Consider the following 26044-nt stretch of genomic DNA (forward strand, 5'->3'; position numbering starts at 1 on the left):
GTTGTCGGGACACCGTGCCGGGAGAGGATGGGAACTGCCTGAAGCTCCCGGAGTGCTAGGCAAGCCGCCAGTGTGATGATAACTGTGGCATGCTGCGCAGTCACCCACCTAAAATATGGGCATGACGGGGGTGGCCTTGTGTTTCTTGAGGCCATGCCCAGTTTGGGGAGTGGGCCTTCGGCACGCACAAAAGTTCTTACACATTGTTCCTCAATGTTGGGAGGTGACCTGTGTTACATCACCTTGAGTGCGTTACATAATAGAATGCACACCCATTATTGAAGAGAAAAGTTCTCAGCAATGTAACCATTTAAAGGGGATGTAGTTAGTTATGTGACCGGCGGTCGGGATCCCGACCAATTAACAGCCCGACAGTCGGCATGCAGACTGCCAGGGACTATTCACACTCGTGGGTGTCCACGACGCCCACAGAGTGGGAACAGAACCTGTGTCGAGCACAGCGAGCCACTGAGCCCGTTGCGCAAGGGGCTCTGTTGCGCTCTCTCCCCGCCGGCAATCTAAAACTCGGGATCTCAGCGTCGTTATGGTGACCGGCGTGATCCCAAACGCCGGTCACCCGAACCCAACCCATTTAAAGTACTCATTTCTGTAGTACCAGAGGACTGCTTTAGACAAAACTAATAAATACTGTAACAAGTTGGATGTACGGACTTTTATTCATATGAAGTTGTCTTTAGCTTCTGGTGTACCTACCTGCCCCTAGGTCCTGTATGAAACATGAGCCTAGGTCCCTACTATCCACCCACCATTAACAATGCGGCAATCCCCAACAATACACAGACACCAGCCTGTCTCTACAGAGTCTTCACTTTGGGGGTCATTCTGACCTGATTGCATGCTGCTGTTTTTTGCAGCGGTGCGGTCGGTTCTGAACTGCGTATGCGCTGCGAACACAATGCGCAGGTGCGTCGCTGCCGAAGGAGTTTCTGGGTGTCAACTGACCGTTTACTGGGAGTGCCGTGGAAAACGCAGGCGTGTCCAGGCGTTTGCAGGGAGGGTGTCTGACGTCAATTCTGGGATTGGACAGGCTGAAGTGATCGCAGCGGCTGAGCAAGTTCAGAGCTACTCAGAAACTGCGCAAAAACTTTTTGCAGAGCTCCCCTGCACAAGCGATCATACACTTGCTAAGCTATAGGCGGCGACTATCTGAACGCACGGCTGCAAAAAACTGCTACCGTGCGATCAATCAACTCGGAATGACCCCCTTTGTCTCTTCTCTGTCCCCTTATGCCTCCCATCATCTCCTATTTGTATCTCTCACGCCTGCTCTGAACCTATGTAACGCCTATTTATGTCGCTGCTCAGGCCAAGCAGGAAAACGTTTATTGGTGATACCATTTTGCACATTTTGTTTTTTATAGTATTACTTAACAGAAATTGGAAAGCAAACAACTCATACAGCTGGAGTAATAAGCTGCATACAGAACAAGGCATTGCACTGATATCCGAGTATACTGTACCTAGACAAGGAAAGGGTCAGCAGATACAATGTATGGGGAAAATGAAAGGAGGGTACATGGAATAAAAGGAAGGGGAGGGAAGGGACCACCCGTTTTAAATCAAGGTGGGGAGCTAATCAGAAATTAGCCCTAGGTACCGGAGTTCAGGCAGGGATATCTGTAGGAGGGGGCAGAGGGGGCTAAATATAGCGACATTAACAGTAGTGATGAGCGGGTTCGGTTTTACTCGGTTCTCAAAACAGAACCTTATGGGCTATACAAAACACGTGACATCCATGAGCCAATAAGATGCCGTTTTGAGAACCGAGTAAAACCGAACCCGCTCATCACTAATTAACAGTAGAGTCCCTTTCTGCACATATTAGTTGGTACAGGTTGAGTCTCCCTTATCCAAAATGCTTGGGACCAGAGGTATTTTGGATATGGTATTTTTCCGTATTTTGGAATAATTGCATACCATAATGAGATATCATGGCGATCGGACCTAAGTCTAAGCACAGAATACATTTATGTTACATATACACCTTATACACACAGCCTGAAGGTCATTTTAGCCAATATTTTTTATAACTTTGTGCATTAAACATAGTGTGTCTACATTCACACAATTCATTTATGTTTCATATACACCTTATACACATAGCCTGAAGGTCATTTAATACAATATTTTAATAGCTTTGTGTATTCAACAAAGTTTGTGTACATTGAGCCATCAGAAAACAAAGGTTTCACTATTTCACTCTCACTCAAAAAAGTCAGTATTTCGGAATATTCCGTATTTCGGAATATTTGGATATGGGATACTCAACCTGTATAATAATATTATATAGAAGCTTCTGGAGTCTCTGCCATTGCTATATGGTCCTCTAAGACAAATTGCATGAGTGTTGTACATTGCACTGTAACCCTAAATAACTAGCACAAACACTGGCTGGCCACTATTTAATGACATCATGCAAGAATACTTTGATTGTTACAATGATGCGTTTAACAACGCGATCTGCAAAATCACGCTGCTATGGCCAGTGAAGCTGTGTCAAAGGACGCAGCCACCAGCTTTGGCACACCCAGAAAATGAAGCAAATCCCCTTTTCCTGGAACACTGCCCGTCGCCTCCCCCAAACACCAGCAGCTGTTGGGGCACTGCGAGCATCGTCACATGACAACATCTGCACATGCGCCGTTCGTCTCCTGTACAGTTAATCAAACATTGAAGATCTATGTAAATAAATATTGGATTTATGTAAATCTCTGAATCAGGCCCATAGACATTTATTTCCGTGTACACACTGTACTGTATATGTCAGATTTCCATGCAACTGTGCATCATGCCCTCAGTGTCTTAGTTACATTCCCCTGTTCCCACTGGCTCTGTTCCACGCAGCCCTCTCCCCTCTAACACATTAACAAGTAGGCCACTGCCTCCACAAAGTCATCTCATTAAATACTCTGTGCTGCTGTGAGTACCCTGATGATGTTCTCTGCCCACCCACTTACAAATAGGTTACACATGGACCGTCAGAGGATGTATAACAACACCAACAACATGTGGGTCAATTCAATTAAAGGTGAACTGAGGACGATACACATAGTGTGCCAATGTGATGACATTGCAAAGCTGGCAATGCCATCCTAACTCACTGATTTCACCACAAAATCACCCATTGTAGTTTGCAACCCCATAGGGATTCATATTAAAATACACAATTCAGTGGCTACTGTACACATTGCACCGCCGGCATCATTCCTGATCGAGCAACTCCATAGTGTCCTGATCCTAATCAAATGCACCTTTAACATTTCAGCAAGTGGTGTTACAAATACTAGAGTATCCCGTTTCATTTGTGCATGGGTGAATCCTACCACCTGCTGCAAGTTCCAACCCTTTGGCAACATCTTTATCCTTAGCCATGCTGGTGAGGACTGGTCCAGGTGACAGAGGGGTCATTACCATCCCGATCAGCTACTATTGCCCAGAGGGGCAGGCTATAATTTGCCAGCCCTCTACTGAACTGATGGCACATCTGCCAGAAAGACACCGAAATAGCTAAACCTCAGGTATAGTATATCTGAAAACTTTTCATGAAAATCCCATTTTGCAAATATTGGGGCAGATGTATTAAGCCTGGGAAGTGATAAATCAGTGATAAGTGGAAGGTGATAACGCACCAGCCAGTCATTACGGATTTGAAAAATGACAGTTGGGAGCCGATTGGCTGGTGCATTATACCTTCAACTTATTACAACTTTATCACTTCTCCAGGCTTAATACATCTGCCCCAGTACTTGTTATACGTAATGTTATTATTTGACTTTGAAGCACCTCTGGCATAAAGTAGTTCCAGTACCCTCTGTAACCTATTATACCAGACAGAGTTACAGGAGTACTGTGCACTGTGCAGTGCACCATAAACTTGGAAACTGGAACAATCACTTGGTCGGCTGGTCGCCCATTCCTTAAAGTTCATCAACACTGAAGATAACGTTTAGCCACAGCAAAGAAAACTTCCTCAGCATGCTAAAAATTGTATGAATAGAAAACAGGTTGGACAAGCAGCGAAACTTTAAACAGAAAACACAAAGCAACTCTGTTCCTTTTCTTTTGCCTGGAAGCTTACAAGTTAACCAGTTGTGTCCCAGTAAACTATTAGGTACACCAACCGAGCATAATAAAAATAAAAATAAATCTGGCCATTAAATAAATGTTTTTTACAAGTCACATGTGTATAATTGAAATAACAAGATTGCAAAAAAATCAAAGTACGTTTTAAACTTCTGACGCATTGCTTAGAATTTAATTGTCACTGATTTGGCAACCAAAACCAGAATAGTCCTATTTTAGTGCATTAACCACTTAACCGGCATGGTCAGATCACATGCGCCCGCGACGCCCCACTGTGTCCCCCAGTTTTTGAGATCCGTTCTGCAGATGTGCATAATGTAATATTTAAATTATTTAAAAAATAAATTTTAATCTATATTAAATAATAATAATAATAATAATAATAATAATAATAAAAAACAATAATGTTATGAAGTTGTTTGAAGGAAAAAAAATCGTCCGTTAAGTCGTTACGAAAAGTTTATCGGAACCCACATGCTTGTAGATTTCACTTACCCTTTTGAGCCACGTGAAATGTTTGTAAATATCGATTTCAACATCCATTCTTTGTGTCCATTTCGCAAATCAAATTATCTTCTGAAACTTAGTTATTCTTTCTGGCTGGAAAGACGTCTTTTGTTCTGTGATGCAAGTGTCGCATGTGTGCCTTGTTGTTTTGATGTTTTCCCCGCAACTTGGACCAGGACTATCTGATCACATTTTACCGAGTCTATCCGCTCTGCCCTGCAGGCTGTCTCAGGAGTGATTGTACAAACTGAATTAACTTTAGGCTGCCTGTCGTATGATTCAATCTCCTTAATACTGTGCATTAAGTTCTAAAAAAGATCATGGGACCATTCGTACAAACAAGGAGGAGCTGCCTTGTTAATCTTTTACCTCCAGCACCGAAAACCTTTTCTATAGCTAAAACAACTAGCTAAGTATTGCCAAGTAGTCAGGAGAAAACTATTTTCCAAGGATGCCTGGTACGGCTTTCTGTTTCACTGGTGGGTAACTGGAACTCATTACTCCAAGACCCCTATTTCCTGTCTCTGCTTCTCTTGCAGCCTGAAATGTCCCTTCTCTCCATCGCCTCACAGCCCCTGCCAGATAATGCAAAGCCTGACAGCAGCCCTTGCAATGTGATCTGTCTGTCCCCCTCTTGTTCTGTGTGTGAAACCTCAGGCGAGGAGAAGGACACAGAGATGTTGAAGTAAACACCTCTCTGATGTATGAAAGGAACGGGAGTCAAACATCAGGATTGGGAGTTTGCGGGAGTTTATAAAGCAGGTTTGTGTCCAACTCAGCACAGTCTGCGCTAAATTCAACTACTATCAAATTTATACTTGTAAAGTCGCACACACATGGTGTTGAGAAGCAGGCTCACGGCTGATACAGACATATTATGAACCTCTGATATAGTCAATATTGGCCTGCCTGCACAGTCTATTTTTCCTTGCTATGCCGACCACGCAGGACTGCACAGGACTGCGCATCGGCATGGTAAGCTGTATACACACGGTACGATTTGCACTATGTTGTCTACCGATATGGACTCTATCGTCCATATCACTAGTTATATCACACCGTGGGCGGGATGTACTAAAGCAAAAATGCGGTAAAACCCCCGAAAACGGGGGTTTTACCGCATTTTCATATTTACTAACACCCTACCGCCGCGTTTTCGGCGTCCAGGGTATTGCCATCTCTGGATGGCGATACCCTATAGAAGCCTATGGGCTTCTTTTCGCCGACCGCCGCAACCCGCCGACACCGCCGCAGACGCCGACACCCTCCCCCCCAGCTGACCTTCCTCCATGATGCCCCAGGCCCGGAAGGTAATCTCCTCCTCCCCCTAGCAACGCAGCCGGACGTCCTTCCGGCTGCAGGGGGGAGGAGGAGGCGCCGGGGGCAGCCTGCTGCTGCTACCCGGCATCAAGGCAGTGTGGGGACCCCATGGAGGTGACGGAGACCCCCCGCAGACCACCTAACAGGTATCGCGGGGGGCCTCCGTCACCGCATCGCGATGTTGATCGCATATGTTAGTACATACGCGATCAACATCGCTGCGGTAACCGGCGAGGTGCGGCGATGTATTGTTAATACATCCCGCCCCGTGTGTATGCCCCATTAGATATATGCATACTTGCCTACATTGTATGTCTCCTCTCCGGGAGAAGCCCGGAGAGGAGACGCTGCAGTAGTCTTCGGGGGGCGGGACCGGATGGTGACATCACCAAGCCCCGCCCCCACATCGGCAAATGCCGCTATTTGCGGGTCCGCGAGAAGGGGGCGGAGCTAAAATGACGCAATTTGCGTCATTTTAACCCCTTCCCCACCCGACGGACCCGCGAAAACGGGAGATTTTCTCTTCATCCTGCTCGCATCACTAAGGTGCGAGCAGGATGCGGGAGACCTACGCACTCTTCCGGGGGTGCGGGGGGCTACCCCAAAAAACGGGAGCCTCCTGCAGCTTCCGGGAGAGTAGGTAAGTATGGATATATGGGGCCAAATGTAACCGAGTGAGAGTTTAAAAAAGTAAGAGATTTGGTAAGGCTTTGCAGTTTTTTGTTTAAAGTGGCAATCATTTACACAGCAAGATCATCCTGGTTTTGTAGTGTAAATGATTGCCACTTTAAAAAAAAACAAAAAAAAAAACCTTACCAAATCTTTCGCTTTCTGAAACTCACACTCTATTACATTTGGCCCATGTTGTCCAACATCACAGATGTTACACGGACCTATTTACTAACATTTGGCAATAGGATTGGTTTGCTTTCAACGCTGATCACATAAATAGGAAAGGGCCTGCAGTATATATCAAGCCCATTTTTCATGACATTTTCATTTTATGTATTCCCACTATGTACAAATGGAATACATACCAAATGCTGGCTGCCGGCGGTCACATGACTGACTGCAGCATGCCGACACTGAATATCCCAACATTGGAGGGGTGTAAGTATTTCTGCCCCCACCTTGTCCCCTACCCTAACCCTTGGGGGGGGTGGCAGCTATGGCTAACCACTTCCCCTAGTGTCTAACCCTAACATCTCCTGAGTGGTGTCGGGATTCCGGCGTTGGTCACATGACCGCCGGCATCCCAACAGTACTAACAGCCTAATTCACATACGTCTGCTGCAGAAGGCTAATTAGCGCTGCAGACCGCAGTCCCCATTATTATTAATAGGGACTACAGTCTGATCCCTTCGAGTTTAGCCTGCTATTTACACCATCCTCAGATGGCATAAACCGCTATAAGCCTATGGAAGCCTACCTTCAGCAGAGAGATCTTGTCCAGTCTCTGGCCGGCTCCTGGATCTCACACTGTGCGCATGTGCAGTGCCAGGTAATGGTGGAAGAGTCTTTCAGAAATGTGAAAGACTCCTCCAATCTGGCAGGGATGTATCTTGCAGGGATACCAGTTACTGTAGCGCTACCTCTGTCCGTGTGGGGATATTTTCATTCAAAATTAAATTATCCTTCACAATAGAGACTGTTAATAATCTTGGCAGTTCCGCGATTGTTAATATATACAGTAGGTCCCTACCTAAGTTACCTATCACCAATACTGTCGGAGCAGCTGAAAGGTCCTCACTTGCCATGGCTATACTGGCCCGCAGTGATGAGTGTTAACTTACTGCTTTGCTGACCAAGTGGGACATGTATTAAGCAGTGTTAAAAGTGGAGAAGTGAGCCAGTGGAGAAATTTCCCATCAGCTGCTCCATACAACTATATAGTATGCAAATTAGAAATGTTACGTCAATGCTGATTGGTTGCCATGGGCAACTTCTCCACTGGCTTACTTCTCCACTTTTATCACTGCTTAGTACATGTCCCCCTTCTGCAGGGATGCACATATGTTACATACATAGATGCTCAGTACACGTATGCACTGTGGACTTGGACTTTCTCTAAACTTGTTGAAAACTTAAATATAACACATTCACCAAGGAAACCCGGCAAAAACTTGCTCTGGTGCAGGCAATTGCTCAAGACAGGGGTTTAATTCTCTATGTGAAGAATTGTCAAAACAATTGAACAATTTTGAGAAATCCTGATCTTTCTAATGGGCTAATTCAGACCTGATCGCTAGGCTGCGTTTTCATACAACGGGCGATCAGGTCTAAACTGCGCAGGCATATGCACCGCAATGCGCAGGCGCGTCGCACGGGTACAAAGCAGATAGCCGCTCAGCGATGGGTTTGTGCGAAGGATCCATTCACACGGGCGTTCGCAAGGAGATTGACGGGAAGAGGGCGTTTGTGGGTGGCAACTGACCGTTTCCTGGGAGTAGTTGAAAAAATGCAGGCGTGTCCAAGCGTTTGCAGGGTGCGTGTCTGACATCAATTCCGGTCCCGAACAGGCTGAAGTGATCGAAGCGGCTAAGACACACACACACACACACACACACACACACACACACACACACACACACACACACACACACACACACACACACACACACACACACACACACACACACACACACGGTGGTGTTTTTTTTTTTACATTTTTAATGGAATATCCGTATAATAAACTGTTTAGCAATTATTATTGCTTTTCGTGTACTAGTGAAAACAGAGCCTATTTTTGAGTAATTTTTGACATCCATATGTGCAAGGGAATTCAGCTCATCCCTGTTAAATGTGCACTACAATCGAATTTGAAAGCGGTCAAGAAGATCAGTAAAGGTTAGATAGACACGCTCTCTGCACAACATGCGGGTGTTTGCAGAGAGGGCGGAGCGAATGCGCAAGGGGTGGAGCTCAATCGCGGGCCACGGCAGCCGGCTCCATTGTGTGAGGAAAAAAATTGGTCTGACGGGAAGGGGAGAGGGTTGGGGTTCTGGTTACTCAGAAACCCCCACTGCGTGCGCCACTGCGTATAGTTTACATCTACATCTCCCATTATTTGCAGGATGCCTATGTAATCTTTAATTGTAGATACAAATGATATACAGAACAGTACCACAGTGCATCTAAGAGCCAACTCTTTGTGTAATGCAGCTCCACAGCTTTGTGTAATGCAGCTCCACAGCAAACGACAAACTGTTGGAGTATAGCAACAGCTACAGGTTAAGTATAATTAAGACAATGCTACAATGGAGGGACAGTAGATGGGGGTGGTATTCAGTATGCCGACTGACGGGATCCCGGCGCACAGTATACCGGCATACCGACACTTATTCTCCCTCGTGGGGGTCCACGAACCCCCTGGAGGGAGAATAAAATAGCGCAGCGAGCCCGCAAGGGGCTCATTTGCGCTCGCCACACTGTCGGTAAGCCGGCGGTCGGGCTCCCGGCGCCGGTATGCTGGTCGCCGGGAGCCCGACCGTCGGCAGATCGTAGTGAACCCGTAGATGGCACTGTATCTTAACCTATCACTGTGTAGTTTCTCTGTATTGTGCAGATGAATTCTGTTATAACTTCTTCCTGTTGATCCTCCAGGTTATGGGGGTCATTCTGACCCGATCGCACGCTGCAGTTTTTAGCAGCGTAGCGATCGGGTCAGAAATGCGCATGCGCCGCAGTGCGCCGGTGCATGGCCGCCGTCGCTGCGCTACGATCGCTTCTGCCTGATTGATAGTGCTGGGTGTCCCCCCCGCATGTCTGAGTTCATGATCGTAGTTGTGCTAAATTTAGCACAGCTACGATCAACTCGGAATGACCCCCTATGTTCTTAATGAAAAGCAAAACTAAAATAAATAAAAAAACCTAACCCCCCCCCCCCCCAAAAGAAAAACAAACAACAATTACAACAACAACTATAGGCCACAGAGTATTCTGTAAAGCAGTGGGCCACCTGAGACATTGTTCAGCCTAGGAACCCCTTCTGGTTAATCCAGGACACTAAAAAAAACCCTACTCATTGACCAGTTGTCTAAAAGGGTTCAGTATGGTATGCCAGCGGTCGGGCTCCCGGCGACCAGCATACCGGCGCCGGGAGCCCGACCGCCGGCTTACCGGCAGTGTGGCGAGCGCAAATGAGCCCCTTGCGGGCTCGCCACGCTATGGGCACGGTGGCGCGCTACGCTATTTTATTCTCCCTCCAGGGGGGTCGTGGACCCCCACGAGGGAGAATAGGTGTCGGTATGCCGGCTGTCGGTATGCCGGCTGTCGGGATTCCGGCGCCGGTATACTGTGCGCCGGGATCCCGTCAGTCGGCATACTGAAGACCACCCGTCTAAAATTGTCCACGTACACATCAACTATATTAATTAATCACATTTTTCAACTATAATTAAATGACTTGTACATATAGTACAAGGAACCCCTTAAACAAGATATACTTCTGATTTTAAGCAAAAGGAGAACACACATTGATTCATTATGAGCATTCATTATGGCCACATAGATGGCAACACACATTTTCAAATAAAGGTTGATAATTTTTGATGTTTTATTAAATCAAATGGTTTAGATAATTTAGATAATTTCCCTGCCCAATGCATACAGATAATCGCATGAGCAAATTGCAATTATGAATGCTTATGTCCTTGGGAACTTTTTAAGCTGCTATTTATTTTCAGAATTCACATTGGTTCCGAATACTTGTCATGTAAGCTTGCAATTATGACCCTGTCACCACTTTCACAATTTGTTAATACTGTGGCTCGTCTTCTTTTGATTTCCTAATTGTAGAGTGACAGTACAGTGGAATGTACTGCTGGACACATGGGCCAATCCCGTGACAGCACGGCTTTGCAATTTGCTCACACAAGTGAGTGGCCAACTAGAGTGCGGGAGGCTCGCGGCAAAAAGGGGGCATGGCTGCAAATAAAGAGGGTGTGGCCTCGCGGGATCGTCACTCCGGGGGCGTGCCCAGCATCTCCGGAGATGCAGGGCTGTACTGGGCTGTCCCTGGAGACTGTCTGCAGCGCTGTTGTCTCCTCTTCTATGACAGGAGACGGGTGCTGTAGCAGACTCTCACACTGCAGCACCTGGCTGCTGTCACTGCGGAGGAGCCCACAGATTGGTTTCATCCCTTCCAGGCGTCATACCCGGGTGCGGGCCGCACCTACCTTGTGACGCCACTGCTAGAGTGCCCATTCCTGGAAAGTGACTGAACCGTTACAAAGGGCCTAATTCAAGGATGATTGCAAAACAACATTTTCCTCTAATGGGCAAAACCATGTGCACTGCAGGTGGGGCAGATATAACATGTGCAGAGAGAGTTAGATTTGGGTGGGTTATATTGTTTCTGTGCAGGGTAAATACTGGCTGCTTTATTTTTACACTGCAATTTAGATATCAGTTTGAACACACCCCACCAGAGCCGGCCCTAGGCATAGGCAAACTAGGCAAATGCCTAGGGCATTTGGAATGCCCAGGGGCACAAGCAGATTCTGCTGATTGAAATAATATACAGCATGCCTATATTCCGACTACTGACTGCGGCTGTATTTGCATATGAAATGCTACATTATAGTGTATTCCTGGAAATCACTGTAACGTAGCATTTCGTATGCAGATACAGTAACAGTAGCACACAGAATATAGGCATGCTGCATGGCGTATTGAGGCAAGATGTATGAGTACACATCTGTATGCAAGCAGAGGTCACAGTGTTAGCGGCCATGTGAGTGCTGTGTGCGGGTAGGTTCGTTGCGCAATAGTGTTCAGCATATGTGTAAGGGGCATTATGTGTGTCATGTGCATAAATGCATTAATTCCTGTTTACTCAAGCATTTCCATAATGTACCTTTTAGTATCTTCATGCTTCTGTAGTTTATGAAAATGTACTTCATTATTTTCTGTACTATATTATGCTATGTATCTGTTAAGCGCCTTGAGTCTTATTGGAGAAAGAGCGCTATATAAATAAAATTATTATTATTATTATGAATAATGTGCAACATATGTGCAATGAATCAGGCCCTAACTGTGTGGTCACCGCTGTGACAATAACTGCACTGAATAATTCACATTGTGCCCAGCGGCGTAACAAGGTGGCATTGCTCCCTGTGCCAACCCCGCCCCTTGCCAGCAATGCCCTAAAGGCATTACTAATGTGTGGCATTATGTGTATAAGGTGCTCTTCTGTGTGGTGTAATGTATAGAAAAGGCACTATTGTGAGGTCTAATGTGAATAAAAAGCAATATGGTGTGGTGTAATGTGAATACGGAGCAATTCAGTGTTATGTAATGTGAATAAAATTGCACTACTTCATGGCGTAATTTGAATTGGGGGTACTATTGTGTGGCCATGCCCCTTCCCAGCAAGAACACACCACTTTTTGGGCCGCTTGCTGAAAGTGTGCACTGTTCCTATTTAAAATATAGGGGGTAGGAACACCAAATTGAGGACTGTGAGGGGTGATAGTGCTGGGAAAGGGGTGAATGGTCAGAGGCGTATCTAGCAGCGGTTCTAGGGGGCACCAGCCAAAATCTTGCCTAGGGCATCATATTGATTAGGGCCGGCTCTGCACCCCACCCATATCTAAAACCCTGTACACCCTGGGAGATTTCTCCCAGAGATGTGTACTGAGCGATCTAGTACAGACCGCTCAGTACACATCTCTCCCCCGCTCAACACACAGCATGATATGTGCTGAGCGAGGGGGAAGGACGGGGACAGGGGGAACGCTCATTTCACCCAGCGGTAAAATGAGCGATGTAACTAGATTGTGCCTGCACGTAGGCCAATCTAGTACCGGAGATAGCGACGCGCGGGGCCGCGCATCGCTATCGCTATGGGGCATAAACACGGAGAGATCCGTGCTTAATTTCTAAGCTAATCAGATTGCTTAGAAATTAAGTACGGATCTCTCCGTGTGTACCCCCCTTAACTCTCTCTGCACGTTATATCTGCCCCACCTGCAGTGCACATGGATTTGCCCATTAGAGGACAATGGCGATTTGCATTCAACCTTGAATTATAGGCACAATGGCCAATAGTGGCTACTATTTAACCGCAAGCCCAATAGAGATGCAATCAATACTGATCGGCTTATTGATCAATTATGTCTCACGTGGTCATATTGTTTCCAATGGACAATATAAGTTTGTGTGTTTGTGTATGGCCAGTTTTTATAAGTACAGTCCTGCTGAATGTTATCAGGTGTAGATAATCCATGAAATAGGGCATAGTGTATATTCAAAACATTTGCTTTCCTTATCACAGTGTTTTCTAATCAGTACACAATTCTGCATGGAAGATAGATAGGTACAATGCCATTGTTTACGGCTCCACTGTAGAGAATATAGAAGTTCTAACTTCCGGAGAAATGGGGGAGGAGGGGACACTTGTAAACACATATCTAGTACAGCTGTGTCGCTACTCTTCGTGGCAATTTATATACAGGACTCTCAGGCTGTCTTACAGCTAAGCTACTTGAGAGCAGGCAGGGGATCATGTAACGTAAACCTCAGTGCTTCCTCGGAAACTGTTCTGTCTCTGACCCCCGTGTCATCTTGTTACATATTGGGAAGTCAGCTAAAATACTCATATTAATATCAACGGGAAGTCTCACTTGGAAAGTAATTTAATCCACTGATCCGGCAAACGCAGAGCAAATAGACGCGTATTATATAGAGAGCTAACAGTGGGACTTTATATGTATTACTATAGACTTTGGTGGACAAACTGCACTGGGCAGAACACCGTATCCCAAATGAATTATATTCCGTGTTATTAACTTAATGAGCATCCCCATAAACAGAAAACTTGAGTTGAATTTCATAAATGTGTAGATTTGTTGGAATTAGGTATGCAAGTCAAGATATATATTATATAGCATCCTCAGCTCATGCAAAAACAAGTTATTTAAATTAGCGTACAGGCAATCATAAACTTGTAAGGACCCATTTTCCAATGTGCTTTTCCGAAAGTGAATGTCCCTTGTTGAGCTTAACCAGTCCGTCAATCTTTATGTACTCAACTGAGGCTCCTGCAACTTATACCCCTTTTCCACTTACGATCACGGGTCGCAGCCGGGAGCCTGACACGGGAGCTGCCCCCTGCTGCGACCCGTGCTCGTCCCCTTTCCCATCAGCAGTCACAACCCGGCATATGCCGGGTTGGTGACGCTTCTAGTGACGCGGCAGGGGCGGCGCAGGGAGATCACATGATCTCCCAGCGCCGCCCTTCCATACAGTGTAAACGGGAGCCGTGTCGCATCGACACGGCTCCCGTTTACACTAGAACCCTACCCGGATCATTCCCGTGTCCTACCCAGGTAAATAGCCGGGTAGGATTCACGGGTCACTTGATCCGGGTTGACCCTTTTCCACTTGCCAAAAACACGGGTAAATGCGCGCCCCCGTGCATTTACCCGTGTTTTTTGAGCTAGTGGAAAAGGGGTATTAGTGTTCATTCTAGCACCCTGCATCTTTTATAACCCGAGCAGTTCCTCTTTCCTGCCTGGGGTGTAGCTCTCTGCTTTGGTGCTTCTAGCACACTCAAGTCTGTATCTCAGCACTGATATACAGTCCTGACTGTGCTAGAAGCACCGCAGCAGAGAGTGACACCCCTGGCAGGAAAGAGGTGCTGCGCAGGTTTTGAAAGGTACAGAGTGCTAGAATGAACATTACCACTTATGTTACTAAAGTTATTGACAGTAAGGGAGCATTTTGGGGCAGTTATGGAGAGTGGTGGCAAAAACACAGCGTGTCGTGACCGTTTCCGGGTGTATCTCATTCACAGCTGCAGCAGCATTAGTGCACATCTCTGATTCAGGCCCAATATTCAGTGAGCGAACAAATACTGTACAGCAAAATGGGTTTTAATTAATTTATTAATGACTAGTTACCAGCCCGTCAAAATGACGGAACAATATAACAATAATGTCAGCATCAGCGGCTGTGTGCGCCCGATCATAGCAATACTTGAATTGCTCTGCCAGCGCCATCTAGTGGCTGCCGGTGCACAAAACACTTGAAATCCACCCACAGAGGTGAATAGTAGCTTTACCCTTTTATTATATAGGATTATTTTCCTATCTAACTAAGGGTACCGCTGTGTTTACAGATTCAACATTTCAGGGGGAAATCAATAATGTACTCCAATCTTTTATTAATTGAAAAAAAAAATGCTACATTTATTTTAATAGTTTTTAGATATTGTTTTAACATTTCATTTTTATTTTTTAACTAGCTTTTTGCCCGCGGCTTCGCCCACGTGGAATTCTTAATGCAATAAGACTTTTTTCATTGCGCCCATCTTCAAGTTTAAGTTCACTACCCAACCCCTAAAACAATTAGCGTGAAGATACATAGAATATATGTTAACGGACAGTCTAAGGAACATATCAATTTTCAAAATGCGATCAGCTTAGCGATCCCAGAAAACTATGGATTTGACAGTCGGACATTTTGGACATTTTGTTTGTTACCCCTTCTCACCCCCCATGCTGGTGGGGGCTGTATGTGGACTTAAGCGGCATCGGGAGTGTCACTTTTCATGTCTGCGACCCCGAACACTATGGATCTTTACATGTCACCCCCTTCCCACCGCTAGGGGTGTCTTAGTCCCACAGTATTTTTTTTTCAGATTGTAAGTGATATGTGTACCAAGTTTGGTGTAAATTTCTACAGGCATTCCAGAGTTATGCTGGAACATACAGATGGAGCCATGATCATCTTGACTTCTCTGCTGCGCCTAGGCACACCATGGTTTATTAGCATAAACCCTTCATCTATTGTTCTCAGCTGCAATACAATACAGAGAGAACAATACATCAGGGGATTAAGGTGGTCATTCCAAGTTGATCGCAGCCAGCAACTTTTTGCTGCTGGTGCGATCAACTAATCCACGCCTATGGGGGAGTGTATTTTAGCTTAGCAGGGCTGCGTTCGCTTGTGTGCAGCCCTGCTTAGCTAAAAAGGTTTTGTGCTGTTGAAGAGTAAGGCTGGATCTACTTACCCTGTGCGACGGATCCAGCGACGTTACTCCCGGCTTTGACGTCAGTCATCCTCCCGCCGTTTGCCTGGACACGCCTGAGTTCAGACGACCACTCTTCAAAAAACGGCATCCAACGGTGAGTATCCGCCCCGGAACACCTCTCCGCTGTCAATCTTCTTGCGATCGGCACTGCGTCTTCTTTTTTTCGCTGTGCGCGCGCCGTTGCCTGGCATTGCAGTTTCAACCCTGGTTATTCCCGGGTTGGTGCCTTTCACACTGAACCCGAGTCACCCATGTAACATGTTAAACTGTGATGTGATTTAAAATGGACTTTTCTGGCTCACATTGATTGGTTTCAAAGGAAATAAAAGGAGGGGCTAGGGACTGCTCTGAGCATACACATAAACAGCCAATCAGCACATTTTTCTGAGACCCAGGTTATTCACTTTGGCGCTTTAACACTGCACCTCGACCCGGATCAACCCAGCAACAACCCAACAATAATCTGGGTTATTTTGGCGATGTGAAAGAGGTAGAAATGAGGCCCAGTATGCTTTCTCTCTTTAACATACAAACTCCTAATGACATTTAAACCAGTGACTAAGGGGGACATTTACTAAGCAGTGATAAGAGCGGAGAAGTGAGCCAGTGGAGAAATTTCCCCATCAACCAATCAGCAGCTCTGTATCATTTTATAGTATGCAAATTTTAGATGTTACTTCAGTGCTGATTGGTTGCCATGGGCAATTTCTCCACTGGCTCACTTCTCCGCTCTTATCACTGCTTAGTAAATGTCCCCCTAAATGCACAGTAACACAGAAAAAGGGTGTGGGTAGACGTGACTCTTCAATCTGGAATTAAACCTTGGTTACTCATGTACTATATACCAATCATTTTACACATTCCTCAGCAAACGCTGATAAGATTGTATGACTGGGGGAGTAACTGAGATGGGTGTAGTATGTTATGCCAGCGATTGGGATCCTGGTGCCCAGCATTCCGGTGCCGGGATCCTGACCGCCGACATGTAGGCAGCGGGGTGAGCGCAGAAGAGCCCCTTGGGGCTCGCCACGCTGCGGGCATGGAGGCGCGCACTATTTATTCTCCCTCCAAGGGTGTCGTGGACACACCAAGAGGGAGAACAGTTGTCGGTATGACGGCTGTTGGGATTCCGGCGTCGGTATTGTGAGCGCCGGGATCCCGACAGCCGGCATATCAAATGCCTCCCACTGAGATAGCTGCCATTTTAGTATGTGCTTTGTGTTTTGGTGCATGAATGGTCTGCAATTAGTAAACTCTAGACTTCTGAACATAATTAAGAGCTAATTTTTATCAGCAGCTCTACTGCACAATCCCACTGTCAGAGAACAATAAAGCTAGTCCTATGGGGCAGGGACGTGCAGTCAGTGGAGACAGTGCCTCCCCTGTCATTAATGATCAAAATAATACAAGAAGATACTTATGACACATATTCTGTGTCATAAGTATCTGCTTTATAGTATTGTAATAATTTTTACAGATAAATTAGCATTGGGAGGCCCGATAGCTGATCCGTCACTGGATACAGCTGTCCAGTGATGGATCCCACTCCTACCTCTAAGATTTCTCACGTGCTGCTCCCTTTCTCTGGAATTCCCTACCTCTCCCCCTCAGACTCTCCACCTCTCTACAAAACTTCAAACGGGCTCTGAAGACCCACTTCTTCACTAAACCCAGCCTAATCTCATCCTAACCCTCTGTTCCATGCTCTCTGTCTCCCCCATCTGTGTCACCCCTGTCTGTCTGTTACTCCTCTTTAGAACTGCTGATGACAGCATATTATTATTGTTATCCTTTATATGGCGCCACAAGGGATCCGCTGCACCCAATTACAGAGTACATAAACGAATAATCAAAACAGGAAAACAGGGACATAAGCAGATGACACTAAAATATGTATCATGGTAGCAGAAAACCGCGGGATTCGGTGCTGTTGAAGATGGTTTAAGTAAGAGAAGGAAAAGCACATGAGGGAAGAGGGCCCTGCTCGTGGGAGCTTACATTCTGAAGAAAGTATGTTGAAAACATGGATTTAGCCTACTTCTTGCCTAGTAAACACAGGTTATATTGTACGGTGGTAACCATGTTTTATGTATTTTTACCGAATGTACAGTCCTTAAATGTTGAGAAGTGGTGTTGCACACACTGCAATTATTGTGTAAATATGCTTTTTGTTTGTGAACTGTAATATGCCTCTTGGCTGCAGCGTCTCTAAGAAGGCAACATGTGTCCCGTTGAGTCACAATCCACTTTAGCAGACATACTGGAGCCACATACTGCAGAGTGTCTGAAAGTAAGAAAGCTAAGGACTAATAAAGAAACAAATGGAGGGTAGAGTTTGAACAGTCACTACTCCTTTTGGACTACTGGATCATACCTGCGTGTATATTGACATCTCCATGGACTTGTCAGGCAGTTTGAGGAATGAAGGGTGGCGGGTTAATGCAATGTAGTTCTGAGAGGTATAGGGGCAGTTTGGAGGACCCCCTGGTACTATCACATTTTTGCTTTTATTGTGTGAGATGTGCATCCATATAAAATTAAAGGTTCTTTCTTTTACCCACTATTTGCTTATGTTATTTAGTTAAAGCCACATCGAGGTGCCGGTAAGAACAGGGATGATGCATAAGGATGCCCTAAGGCAGGGCAGACAAGTATACACATTACTCAGTTACCCTTACAGGGGCCAAATTTCTCAACTACATTCTCTACTTAAAACATGTTTGTTTGTTCCTGCAGAATTAAGATCCCTGCTATGTAACAAAGATAGGAAGAAGGAGTTACATATCTGAGATAACTCACGCTTTCTAATCACCAGCGCTCGCAGCAGCTGTCCCCATAGTGGTGTATTAGGACGGTGTTACTGGATGCTAGATTTTACATTTGCCCCATAAAATCTTTCCTCCCCTCTGCACATTTTGACTTTGTCGCTCCCTATTGTAGAGAGGAGGTGGGCACCTTAATGCAAGAAGGAAACCAGTCGTTGGCACAAGTGCTATACCAAACTACTGTACATAGAACTTTATAGGTGCTGTTCAAGTGGTCGGATTACTTTGGAATTTACTGTAAATGTTACCAAAAATATTGTACTAATTGGAGTATGTCATCATTTACATTTGATTTTCTAATTCCACTCAATGACTTGTTTAGATCTGTTCAACTGCAGACAACTGCGCTATAAATCACTCAGCACTGCGCTCCGTGGTGTATATACAATGTCCATCATTTTACATAGGGACGTATGTATCTAATCTTTCCCATTAACTGTCTATTATACTGTAGTTAACAGGATACAGCAACAAGTACTACAGCGCTCATCTGTCTGCAGTCCAGGATAAGATTCTAGAAATATGGGCATGGGGCAGCAGACCTCCCGGTAAAGAAGCCTGGGTGAGAGAGTCTCTGAGGCTTAAGGGGGGTACACACGGATAGATCTGTGCTTAAATTCTAAGCAATTTGACTAGATTGCTTAGAACTAAAGAACGGATCTCTCCATGTGTATGTCCCACACCGATAGCGATGCGCGGCGATATTGCCGGTACAAGATTGGCCTGCATGCAGGCATAATCTAGCAGGTCACTCATTTCACCGCTGGGTGAAATGAGCTGCCCCTCCCCCCCTTCCTCCCCTCGCTCAGCACACATCACGCTGTGTGCTGAGTGGGGGAGCGATGTGTGCCGAGCAGTCTCTGCTAGATCGCTCAGCACACATCTCTCTAGTGTGTATGGGGCTTAAAAGAAATAAGATGTTACTGTATATTGCAGAGGGGGATTACTGTAATGAGAGAAAGAGGTGGAGAGGGAACGCTGTCAGCTGCATCGCTACACACTGAACTAGACATCATCTGAGGGAAATCCCAGATCTCCTCTTACTAAGGCTCGGTACACTCTTGCCAATGTCACATCTGATGTGACATTGTGCAAGACCCTCCCCACAAACAATAGAGTTCATACACATTGCGCGATATCGCTTGCTTCTCGCCAGTGACGGCATGCGCCCAGGAGCGGCTCTTGCCACGGGCAAGCAGGCTTTTTGCCTGGGGCGCCGCAGTCCTGAGGGCGCTGCCGCCGCCTGACCCTCCCGCATACTCCTACATGCTGCCGTGCGCACCACAATGGAAACTTTCGCCCTAGGCGCCACAAGGTCTAGAACCGGCCCTGCATGCGCCCTCATAAATGTGCATGCCATTTTGTACAATATCTTTAGATTTCAAGTTGAAAACAAAACATATTGGTAACCACCTGTGGAAGCGCGCATCTTTAAAGATATACTGAATGCACACTGGACAAGGTGAACGATATATCGTCCAATCTGCCAGATCAGACGATATATCGGGTGCAAATGTGTACCTAGCCTTACACTGATTGGGTGACCTGGAACCAGCCACTGCACTGATGTGTGATATGTTGGTTCCCACAGGCATGGCTGGGATCGCATAAGATATATCGCATGCAAAAGGACCGCATACGATGTATCCTATGCGATACTGCCGTCCGGGAGGCTGCCGGGCGGTTCAAGGGAAATCGTATGCGACACGGGACATGTCAACACATGAAAATGTCAACATGGAATTTTTGACTGTTTTTGGTGTAATTTTTTCCGTAACATGACCAGGAACCCCAATTAGTGTACCCCGTCCCTGTGCATGGCATGGTGCGGGTAAGGTTACTGTTCCCAATTGTAGTCCACGTAGATGGTAAAGTATGAAAAAAGTTAACATGGTCGACCATCCAAATGGATACCACTTTCTGGGGCAGATGTATTAACCTGAAGATGGCATAAGGAAGTGATAAACCAGTGATAAGTATAAGGTGATAAACGCCCAGCCAATCAGCTCCTAACTGTTAAGTTACATATTGGAGCTCATTGGCTGGTGCGTCTATCACCTTGCTTTTATCACTGGTTTATCACTTCCTTATGCCTTCTCCAGGCTAATACATCTGCCCCATTATCCCTTAGGCTTATCCTATACTTATGTCCTGGATCATGGCCTAGTGATGCCAGACTAACTGCAGTGAGGTTGGGGTTTTACTCTATGGGGGAGCCGCAGGGGTCACAACCCTTGAAGTTTATAATCAGTGAGTAGCATAAAACTAAGCAACACATATAAGACTGGGTGCCTTTAAGGGGATCCACAAGAAATTAAGAATGCGGTTCTTCAATTTGTAAGTAAATGGGTCAACTATAATCTGTCAGGCCACAGCTAACTGAACAGCAGGGAGCTTCATGTCAGCCATGAGGTTTTATTGTTATTACAAGAAAACATGAAATGCTTCCATGAGCTCCTTGCTCCATAGGATTACTAATCTGTTAATGAAAGATAGAGAACAAGGAGCCATTGTGGACATGGCAAATGCATTGTGTAAACTTCCTGGTCCCCTGCTGCTAACAGGCAGATTAGGTGTATACCTACCTAATATACACGCTGCAGAATGCAGAAACATTGGAAATACTGTACATACAGTACATGCAGCGTCGGACTGGGGCATTCAGTGGTAGGGGCTCATGTTTAATGGTGTGACCAGTGGGCCCCTTGATAAATATATATAGTAATACACCATAGTCCTGTGCAATATAAGGTAACCTATATATAACGTATAATTCAAGTAGACAGGCTGGATCTTGATCCCTTGAAGTTGGGGCCCCAGTCAGTGGGGACCACCGGGGGTTTCCCCTCTACCTCTGTGCCCAAGTCCAACCCTGCATACGTGGACAGTACAGTAAGTCTGTTTTTTTGTGTCAGCTATGTATCTACACTGTACAGAGGTTCTCAAACGTGGTCCTCAAGGCACCCCAATGGTCCAGGTTTTTAAGTATATCCATGCTTGGCCACAGGTGACTTTAGTAGCACCTTGGTCAATTTGATTCAACCATCTGTGCTGAGCCATCGATCTACCTAAAACCTGGACCGTTGGGGTGCCTTGAGGACCACGTTTGAGAACCTCTGATCTACACAATTTAAAACTTCATCTCACTTTTATTAATTAGTTAGCATGTTACAAACTTCCAGTATCTTGCTATTTGTTCCAAAAATTGGATAAATGTGTAGGCCTATTGTTCTCAAACTGTGTGCCGTGGCACCCTGGGGTGCCGCGAGACTCTTGCTGGGGTGCCGCGGGTTGGTGGTCAAGGAACAAATCAAATTATTTATGGCCAAAGTGATAGGCAAAACCAATCCTAGTGGCTGCCAATCGTAAAACATGTGAAAAAACAGAAGCACAACTGTACACTACCACATAGCTGAACCTTTAGATCACAGCTAGGCAAAACTCTAGGGTGCCGTGATACTCTAGGGTGCCGTATTTCAAGAGAGTTCGGGAACTACTGGTGTAGGATATTTGTAGCTATTGTATCTGTCTTATAGGTCAGTGGAGTTCATTGCAAGTTAGAGGGAGAACAATTCATCAGGTAATGTAGTAGTTTATAAAGCCAGGCTGGCGTTAGGAAGATACTAGCAACACCACGTATCACACTGGGGGGTTTATTTACTAAACCCTGTAGAGAGATAAAGTACCAGCCAATCAGTTCCTAATTTCCATCTTACAGACTGTGTTTGAAAAATAATATATATACCAGGAGTGCTGTCTGTTTGTTATGGATATTTATTAGACTATATAAAAGATTTTTCTCTTACGTCGTAGAGGATACTGGGGTTCCATTTAGTTCCATGGGGTATAGACGGGTACACTAGGAGCCATGGGCACTTTAAGAATTTGATAGTGTGGGCTAGCTCCTCCCTCTATGCCCCTCCTACCAGACTCAGTTTAGAAAATGTGCCCGGAGGGGGTGTGGTATAAAAGATAGACAGTGTCTAGTTAGACAGTCAATAGATAGACACCATATGTTAGACAGACATTAGGTCGACATGGTCAAAAGGTCGACATGAAAAAGGCAGACAGTACAAAAGGTCGACATTGTTAAAATGTTGACAGGGTCAAAAGGTCGACATAAAAATGGTTGACATGAAAAAGGTAGACATCATGTTTTTTGCATTTTTGTGGTTTGTGCGGATAGTTTTGTCATCTGGGAACCCCAATTATAGAAAGGCATACGCGCGCCACCCTTCGGGCTCGGTGGCTTGCTGCGCTTGCTACAAGGTTTATAACCAACTCTATGCCGACATGGATAGAGAAGGTATGAAATAGTCCAAAAACATGTTAAATAAAAAAAAAACATTTGTCTATTTTTTATGTCGACCTTTTGACCCTGTCAACATTTTGACCTGTCGACCTAATGTCTGTCTAACATATGGTGTCTAACTAGACCAGTCGTTCCCAACCACGGTCCTCAAGGCACACCAACAGTGCAGGTTTTAGTGATATCCAGGCTGCAGCACAGACGGTTAAATCAAAATAACTAAGCTACTAATTAAGTCACCTGTGCTGAAGCCTGGATATCACTAAAACCTGCACTGTTGGTGTGCCTTGAGGACCGTGGTTCGGAAAGCCTGAACTAGACACTGTCTATCTATCAACCGGATACCGACCAGAGGAGACAGACATACTTTGAGAGAAGGATAGATAAAGATAGTGGTGAGATTCCGAACCAGCACACAAAACACAGGAAAGCTATGCTAACCCAACTTTAAACAGGAACAGTGCCCATGGCTCCTAGTGGACCCGTCTATACCCCATGGTACTAAATGGAACCTCAGTATCCTCTACGGACTACGAGAAAAGGATTTACCGGTAGGTAATTAAAATCCTATTTTTTCATATACTATTAAAATCCTTTCACTGACAACAACAAAAAATCCATCAATTGGCAATATTCATTGGCAGTTCCTAATTGTCATGTTACTGGCTGTGTTTGAAAAATGGCATTTAGGAGCTGGTTGGTTGGTACTTTATCTCTGTCCACTTTTTTTTCTCTACAAGACTTAGTAAATAGACCCTTTAATCATGTCCAGAGGCGTCATCGGGTGTGGTGACACCCGGTGCGTAGCCTTCATATGCCAGCACGCCAGTGGCGCGCTCAAGGCAAAAAAGGGGGCGTGACCGCAAAGATGGGGGCATGGCCTTGCGGGTCGTCACTCCGAGGGCGTGCCCAGCATCTCCAGAGATGCTGGGCTGTACTGGGCTGCCCCAGGAGACTGTCTGCAGCGCTGTCAACTCCTCTGCTATGACAGGAGACGGGTGCTGTAGCACCTGGCTCCTGTCACTGCGGAGGAGCCCACAGATTGGTCTCACCCCCTTCTAGACGTCACACGTGGGTGCGGGCCGCACCCCCCGCACCCGCCTTGTGACGCCACTGATTATGCTTGTGTTCCACTGACCCACTTGCTTTCACTTGCAGTGAACATGGCTACACAGTGTTAAAAAAACCAAGCAGTGGCAATGACGACTTTCCAGATTATAGGTACCTATGGCATTATTGGAATCCATAGGGTCCAGCCCCATATAAGTTAGCATTAAAAAAACAAGACAAGCATTATGTGTAACATCAGTAGGTAAGGCACCATTCCCTTCTATCTTTGGGTTTGGGTGCCCCAGGTGGTCCTGCTGAAGGGAAATGAAGGATGGGCCTTGCCACATCTGGCTGCTGGCAGAGTCTGCCTTATGTAGTGCAGGGCTGGCGAGAGTGGCCAAGGGCCAGGGTACAGGCCCGCACAGGGGGCACAGGAAGCTGCACCGTGGAACGTCTGCCCACTTTAGCAGATGACGCGGGTTCCCTCCAGGCCCCTCCAACAAGCTCTGGCCCGGGTAATTAGTATCCACAATAAAGTCTCTGATACTGAGAATTTGCGTCCTTATTGCGGGATCCTTTTCCGATTTGAGGGGGGAGTTGCATGAGGTTTTTCCATAGCTCACCCAGCTGCCAATGCATGTAAAGATAGTGGTGGTGGCACATTATGTATGACTGCAATAAGTTATCCACTGGCCGCCAATACTAATATTGTGGGTACCTAGGATAAACTGACGGTTAAAAAAAATGCATTCACATCAGTTAATGAAATCCTGTTGCTAGTGAATTGGCGAGCTACATTCTCAGTGTATGTGAGAAACACACTAGAATCAGAAGATTTATAACCGTTCCCTGGAGCACCTCAAAACTGAGAATAGTTTCCAGCTCTGTGGGTACTAGGGTATCCCCAATATTTATACTGCCGCTAATCAGGTCTATGCATGGTACTTTCCAGTCAGACCAGAAAGGGATGGGTAGCTTCATCACACTCAGTTACTGTTAAAAGTTGGCTCCTGTGCATCTTAGCCGGTCGTGTGCGATACAGCTGTGGTAGAACCTGCACAAAGACGGATTAAGGTTTGTGGGGGCCCGAGGCAACTAGCTTGTGGGGCCCCTACACCATAGCAGGGCATAGGCAAACTAGGCAAATGCCTAGGGGCACAATCAGCTTATGCTGTTTACAATGATATCCAGCATGCCTATATTCTATGTGTGACTGCGGCTGTAACTGCATACAAAGTGCTACGTTACAGTATATTCCTGGAAATCACTGTAACGTACCATTTCGTATGTATATACAGCCATAGTCGCACACAGAATAGAGGCATGCCGAATATCACTTTAGTCATCAGAAGCTGCTTGTGCGTCCTAGTAACATTGCAATGCAAATAAGACGCATTTTTGTAAAAAAAAAAAGGCGCCCAACGTTGTGCAGAGCTGGCCAGTAGCTACATGGCGTATTGAGGCAAGATGTATGAGGACACATCTGTAGCCAAACAGAGGCAGAGGTCACAGTGTTAGAGGCCGTGTGAGTGCTGTGTGCAGGATAATGTGTGGCATATGTGTAAGGGGCATTATGTGTGTCATTATGTGTATAAGGCATTAATAAAGGTTGGCATAATGTTTTAGGTGCATTATGTTTATAAGGACATTAATAATGTGTGTCATGTGTAAGGGGTATTACTTTTTGGTATTATGTGTATAAACTATAAAGGCATTACTAATGTGTGGCATTATGTGTATAACATGCTCTACTGTGTAGCATAATGTATAGAAAGTGCACTACTGTGTGGTGTAATGTGAATAAAGAGCAATATGGTGTGGTGTAATGTGAATAAGGAGCAATTCAGTGTGATGTAATGTGAATAAGGGGCACTACTGTGATTATTAGTA

At 45.7% G+C, this 26044-nt stretch overlaps 1 protein-coding gene across 10 annotated transcripts in view; it reads right to left on the reverse strand.

Annotated features, from left to right (window-relative positions):
• PPFIBP2 (PPFIA binding protein 2) overlaps window positions 1-26044 on the reverse strand; it is a 302451-nt gene that overhangs the window by 204810 nt on the left and 71597 nt on the right. Inside the window, exon 1 of one of the 10 annotated variants that reach the window (XM_063944505.1) lies at window positions 4600-5444. The exons of the other annotated variants lie outside the window; for them this stretch is intronic. Coding sequence (XP_063800575.1) covers window positions 4600-4647 — 48 coding nt within the window. The 5' untranslated portion in view covers window positions 4648-5444. Of the gene's footprint in view, window positions 1-4599; window positions 5445-26044 lie in introns of those variants that run through there. 10 annotated transcript variants of the gene reach the window in all.

The sequence above is a fragment of the Pseudophryne corroboree genome, chromosome 11, assembly GCF_028390025.1.
Source record: "Pseudophryne corroboree isolate aPseCor3 chromosome 11, aPseCor3.hap2, whole genome shotgun sequence".
NCBI lineage: Eukaryota > Metazoa > Chordata > Amphibia > Anura > Myobatrachidae > Pseudophryne > Pseudophryne corroboree.